Source organism: Lepidochelys kempii, chromosome 1 (assembly GCF_965140265.1).
Source record: "Lepidochelys kempii isolate rLepKem1 chromosome 1, rLepKem1.hap2, whole genome shotgun sequence".
Classification (NCBI taxonomy): domain Eukaryota; kingdom Metazoa; phylum Chordata; order Testudines; family Cheloniidae; genus Lepidochelys; species Lepidochelys kempii.
In genome coordinates, this window is record NC_133256.1 from 215,161,763 (window position 1) to 215,168,368 (window position 6,606).

The 6,606-nt window shown below is 48.1% G+C and overlaps 1 protein-coding gene across 1 annotated transcript in view; it reads left to right on the forward strand.

Annotated features, from left to right (window-relative positions):
- Nucleotides 1-4,382, forward strand: part of LOC140898857 (scavenger receptor cysteine-rich type 1 protein M130-like) — a 54,180-nt gene extending 49,798 nt beyond the window's left edge. The window contains exons 15-17 of the mRNA XM_073313383.1: nt 2,193-2,282; nt 3,249-3,392; nt 4,234-4,382. Coding sequence (XP_073169484.1) covers nt 2,193-2,282; nt 3,249-3,392; nt 4,234-4,382 — 383 coding nt within the window. The remainder of the gene's footprint in view (nt 1-2,192; nt 2,283-3,248; nt 3,393-4,233) is intronic.
- Nucleotides 4,383-6,606: the final 2,224 nt, after the last annotated feature.

Genomic DNA, 6,606 nt, shown 5'->3' on the forward strand with positions numbered 1-6,606 from the left:
TCACTAACATCCCAATCTTATTTACATCTCGTTCCCTGATATTGTCTTGATGCATGTTAGGGACAGCTACATTCTTAAGTTGCATCTGTCCCATTGAGGACTGAAAATAATTTTAAAGTCTTCTGAAGCTGGAGAATGAGTTCAGGATGACACAGGCACCGTGAGAAGGATTCTTATAAATTTGCAGTACTCTGGAAACATAGTGCTTCCAGAGTACTGCAAATGACTCCACGATCTCTTTCTTGAGGGGTAACAGCTAATTCAAGCACCATCATTTTGTACATATAGTTGGGATTATATTTTGCCATGTGCATGACTTTGCATTTAACATTGAATTTCATCTGCCATTCTGTTGCCAAGTCACCCAGTTTTGTAAGATACCTTTGTAACTCTTTGCCATCAGCTTTGGACTTAACTATCTTGAGTAATTTTGTATCATCTGCAAAGTTTGCCACCTCACTGTTTACCCCTTTTTGCAGATTATTGATGAATATGTTGAACAGCACTGGTCCCAGTACAGACCCCTGGGGGACACCACTATTTACTTCTCTCCATTTTGAAAATGGACCATTTATTCCTCCCCTTTGTTTCTTATCTTTTAACTGGAGTGCCTGGGAATGCTTTCAGGATCACCATCAAGCAGAGTGCCCCAGGGGTCAGTCCTAGGGCCGCTTTTGTTCAACATCTTTATTAAAGATCTGGATGATGGGATTAATTGCATGCTCAGCAAGTTCGCAGATGAGACTAAACCGGGGGGAGAGGTAGATACACTGGAGGGTAGGGGTAGGGTCCAGAGTGACATAGACAAATTGGAGGATTGGGCCCAAAAGAAATCTGATGAGATTCAACAAGGAGAAGTGCAGAGTCCTGCACTTAGGAAGGAAGAATCCCATGCACCGCTACAGGCCAGGGACCGACTAGGTAAGCAGCAGTTCTGCAGAAAAGGACCTGGGGATACAGTGAATGAGAAGCTGGATATGAGTCAGAAGTGTGCCCTTGTTGCCAAGAAGGCCAATGGCATTTTAGGCTGCATTAATAGGAACATTGCCAGCAGATTGAAGGAAGTGATTGTTCCCCTCTATTTGGCACTGGTGAGGCCACACCTGGAGTATTGCATCCAGTTTTGGGCCCCCCCGCTACAGAAGGGATATGGACAAATTGGAGAGAGTCTAGTGATTAGGAGGCTGGGGCACATGATTTATGAGGAGAGGCTGAGGGAACTGGTCTTGTTCAGTCTGCAGAAGAGAAGAGTGAGGGGGAATTTGATAGCAGCCTTCAACTAGCTGAAGCGGGGTTTCCAAAGAGGATGTAGCTCGGCTGTTCTCAGTGGTGGTAGATGACAGAAGAAGAAGCAATGGTCTCAAGTTGCAGTGGGGGAGGTCTAGGTTGGATATTAGGAAACACTATTTCACAAGGAGGGTGGTGAAGCACTGGAATGGGTTACCTAGGGAGGTGGTGGAATCTCCATCCTTAGAGGTTTTTAAGGCCCGGCTTGACAAAGCCCTGGCTGGGATGATTTAGTTGGTGTTAGTCCTGCTTTGAGCAGAGGGTGGGACTAGATGACCTCCTGAGGTCTCTTCCAACCCTAATCTTCTATGATTCTATGATCTAATTATTCTTAATTAATTAAATTTGATTTAATGAGAAGCCTTTTGTTGTCTTCATCCCCCTGCCTCTGTTTATAATCAAACTCCCTGAGCCAAGGGCAGAACTCATCACTTTCCACGCTCAGGCTCGGGCTCCTGGGTGCTGAGCAGCCACTATTTTTTCCCATGGGTGTTTGAGCCCCAGAGCACCCATGGAGTCAGCGCCTATGTGCAGAGAGGAGGTTCCCCCTCCCCAGTGTAACAGGAAAATTCAAACCTGTCTGCAGAGATCAGCTGGATTCACACAGGCCGGCTCTGGCCTGGCAGCGCCCATGTTCCAACCTGTTATCTCAGCACAGGCCCAGATCCTGCTCCCATGGAAACACATGAAAGAGCTGCTGTTGGATTCTGCAGGGACAGGATTGGCCCTGAGTTATTTCTGGGACTCCTGTTTTACTGTAGTTCTCTGACTTGTGCCCCTCTCCCCATGGGCCCCTGCAACTTCCCCTCTCACGTGCCATGACAAACAGCTCTAGTTAGAAGGGTCACCTACGCTGAAGAGACGCTGCTGGTGTCATGGGCTGAGTGTGGTGTTTGCTGTTCCAGAGGGAGTTTCCCCAGGGGGGTCTCAGTTGGATTACGATAATGTGGAGGAGCCTGCCTTGAACGACGTCCCCCAGACTCCAAACGGCCAAGGTGAGCAGTGAATCCGCCTCTTGGAAGCAACGTCACCCTGACAAAAAACTAACTGTATTTTCCAGTAGGGACAATAGTGGTTTGTTAAGAAAACCAGGGAGTTCACCCACCAGTATTGTGTATTGCCGTAACGCTGGGGGCGCTGACCAGGGGCATGACAAGAGCTGTGTGGAGGCCCAGGGGTAGGGAAGCATGTGATGTCCTAGGTCATGACAGAGGCCCATTGCAGGGATGGAAGGAGCAGTTCGCTCAGCAGCTGTCCATGCTGAACTTGACTCAGGTCACTGCCTTGTGACCCTCACTGCCAGGAGCACTAGGGTTACTCACTATTTATAAAGACAACCCAAATCAGAGATCTCTACAGTGCAGCAATGTTCCCTGAAAGCCTTTCCTGGCATGCAGCTATTGCAGCTTATATACATCTGTGTCAGACACGCTGGGACAGGGGGTGGGTGGGACATGGAGATTTTAAACCCAAGGGCCCATGTCCCACCCTTATTAGCTGGCCCAGTGGTATCAGTAGGTTGGAGACTGATGGCAGTTTATGGGGTGAACTGTATCAGGAGAACACACTGAAAAGACATTATCTTAAAATGTCAAGTTTAGGAAGCCGGGAACAAATTCTGGGCAATTCCAAGTTATTTACATTTGTAATTATTATAATAGCATGCCTTGTGGAGCAATCCCTCTGGACTAGATCCCAGTCACCTCTTTCTATAACTCCCGCTCTGCCTCGTCATCTGGGAGCTCTAGGATCCACTCAACCAGCAATTGAAATGTATCAAATCAGTGTGATATGTGAAATCCCCCAGTCTAAGGGTTCCAGAGGGGGCTCCTCTTCCTGTCCTGAGGGTGGAAGTGCTGAGAGATCCCCAGGGACCGGTGAGGCTGGTGCATCTGCAGCTTGTAGTTTATTTCTATCTTCACTGTGAATATTCTCTTAATTACTTCACATCTTCACGTCAGATGCCCCTGCCCTGCCTGGAGATGTCCCAGGGGATGGTTATGATGATGCCAGAGAAGTGTCTGACCCTGAAGGTGACACTGGCTTGGGGCAGAATGAGGAGGAAGGCACTGAGGCGAGTGAGAGGAACAGGGATTCACAAGGAGGTGAGTTTGCACTTCACACTGTCTCTGCAGAGTGGGAGGGCTGGAAATGTGAGGTACGCAGCAAGGGAACAAACCCGGCCAACCCCGTGCCTGTGAGAAAAACTCTCCTTCTCTCTTCTTTTCATTCCCTCAAAGCAGAGGCTTCAGTGCCTGCAATGGTGACAGGAAAAGTGGGGTCCTTGCTGAATGATATTTCATGGTCAAACCAGCAAGATCCCTCAATCCCTAGGTTCAAATCCTTGTGTGGCTGCCACACCCTGGATTACTGGATTGCGACCAATTTACTGCGCGTGTATCTTTTGGGCAGAATCTTATAAACCAAAGTCCTGTTAATGCTGCGCAAATGTTAAAGAGCTTGTGAGGCTTCCTGTAAAAGTCGGGCATTTGCCCATTATCCTTGGCCAATATCTCCCCTCCCCTCCCCATTGTGTCTTCAGCAGAGACACCACCAGCCACCCCAGAGGAGGTGCAGTGGTGATGAAATGTGCATTGCTTCGTACTTGATCAGAATTATGTGTTCATGTTTGTTGTTAGGGCAGAGTGAATTATACAATGTCCTTAACTAAGAGCTCCTTGCTCGTAAGTGATTGGGTTTTGTACATGAAGTGACAGGTAAATACAGTTGTCACTTGGCACCTTTAAATGGTCTGGAAACCAAGGGTTTTACTTCCAGAATACGTACAGAGGTGATGGATTAAAACTTGTCATGGACCCAATCAGAAGAACGAAGAGGGAACATTTTCTAACCCATATTGCAGAGTGCGCTCCACTCTTGCTATGCAGCCAGACCTCGCTATAAAATGGATCCACTGACTGTATGTGTCTCCCTTGGTATTTTCAGGTTGGAATCTGCACTCACTAAGGAATGAAGGTGTTTCTGGGATGGAGAAGGATACCCCATTCCTGCCTCTTGGAGACACAACTTACGATGATGTGGGACATGGTGACTCTGGGAGATCAGTATCAGAACAATGTTATTGGACAAAATAACCTTGTGATGATGTAAAAGCTTTGCCTTTTTCTTTGAGAAATGTTTCCTTTGGCCTGATGCCCAGAGACAGACCCTGCCTGGTAGATAGACAAAGCAGGTGTTTTTATAGAATTTGTAAGAAGTTGCAGGAAATTCAATGGCGAGTGGGAAAAGGTTCACAAATTTCCACTGTATAACTTCCCACTGATTGGCCAGGATGGACTTTTCCTGATTTTTTATCCCTGTAATTTCTTCAGCTTCATTTTGTGCCTTTTTCTTATTAAATCCTTTCTGAAAGTTTTCCCCATAGTGGAAGTTTTTCTTGTCAGATGAATTATGCAATTTCCAGTGTTCACGACTGGGAGAGGCTGAGATTAAACAAACCAAGAGACAAGGATGGGCCACCTCTGGGTATGGCCGGCTGTTTGATGGGAGGTGAGTTTACACTGAACGTTCCGTCAGGCATGTGGTAAAAGTGAGACACCAGCAAGAGAACATTATGAGATGAGCAACAAGGTTATTCCGAAACTGAATTCAGATTTGAAACTTTCATTGAATCCAAGGAGATAAATGGGAAATGCTCCTTGGATAATTCACACCTGAAATTAAACAAATGGTGAAAAGAATTCCCCATTAGTGATAAATAGAGAGGATGAATATTTCTGCTCGGATGATAAATGAATTTTATTGACAATAGTGACAAGGGGAAGGTTAATCAGAGTCTGGATTTCCACTGAACCAATAAGGCTACAACAAGTAACAAGTCACTGAGTTCTCACTGGAAACCCCATTAAAACTAATCATCTTCGCACAGTGGCATGTTCATTTCCATGACAATCTACAAATACAGTTTACAATCAATGCTGAGCTGAGTACTGACCAGTGCAGAAGCCAAAAGTGTTCGAATTAATCCTCAGAGAAGTAAATACCAGAATGCTTGCAGAGTGCATCACTATTTCACAGAGGTGTCTGTCTTTCCTTCACCACAAATCCTGCATTCAGCTTGGTCACTTCATCTGTACACGGCTACAATGGAAATAGAAAAGGTCCAGTCGAGAGTCAGGGCTGTTCAGGCCGAGTGTCTGGGGTGCCTCTCCAGTCCAATCTCTAGTCAAGCAGGAGGAAGACTTATCTGTGCCTGCCATGGCTCAGATCCCACCTCCACTGGCCCTGGGCAACACAAGTCCTCCCCTCTGTGCCTCACAGGCCCTGCTGTTACCACACAGCTTAGAGGTAGGTGTACACTAAGCCTCGAGCCCTCCAAGCGTCTCCCTGCAGTGTCCAGCTCATTGGCAGATTTAGAGTTAGTGGGGCCCCCCGGCCCTGTGCTCAGCTTCATTTTGCGGGCCCCTCCTTGGGATCCAGACAAGAAAAAGGACATTCTCTCTTATCTCCCTCCCGTCCCCTTTTTTCTTCCTCCTCCTCCTATAAGTAATAGGAAGTAAATGAAAATAAAGTGAGGTATCTTGATTGTTTTTGTAGTCTAACTTACTTTTCCACAGGCCACTTGAAAATTGCAGAGGGTCTCAACGGACCACTTAATGATCTTTCTAAATATTGTTTGTACCATTAGCTAACTATTGTAAAGCGCTTTGGATAAGAGCGCTTTATAAAAAAAAATGTAAAAAAACATTGAGGTGCGGGGTCTGACCAGGACTTAGGGTGTGGGAGGGGGCTCAGGGCTGGAGGTGCAGGGTCTGGGAGGAAGTTAGGGTGCAGGAGCAGGCCAGAGGTTGGGGTGCAGGGTCTGGCCAGGAGTTAGGGTGCAGGAGGAGGCTCAGGGCTAGGGCAGGGGGTTGGGGTTTAGAGCACTTACCTGGGACAGCTGTTGTTTGGTGCAAGGGGTGCAGGTGGGGATGTGGGGAGGGTGCAGGAGTCAGGGTGGGCAGGGGGCTGGGGCTGTAGGGGGCAGGTGTGTGAGGGGTTGCAGGAGTCAGGCAGGGCAGGGGGCTGGGTGTGTGTGAAGGGGTGCAGGAGTCATGGCTGGGAGTGTGTGAGGGGGTACAGGGTCTGGGAGGGATTTAGGATGCAGGAGGGGGTTCAGAGTTGGGGCAGGAGGTTAAGTGTGGAGCGCTTACCTGGGGCAGCTCCCATTTGGTGCGAGGGGTGCAGGTGGGAATGTGGGGGAGGGGGAGGAGCTCCCGTTTGGTGCTCAGGGTGGGGGTGGGGATGGAGGAGTGCAGGAGTCAGGGCATGAGGAGTGGGGGGGCTGGGTATGTGGGGGGGTTACAGGAGTCAAGGAGG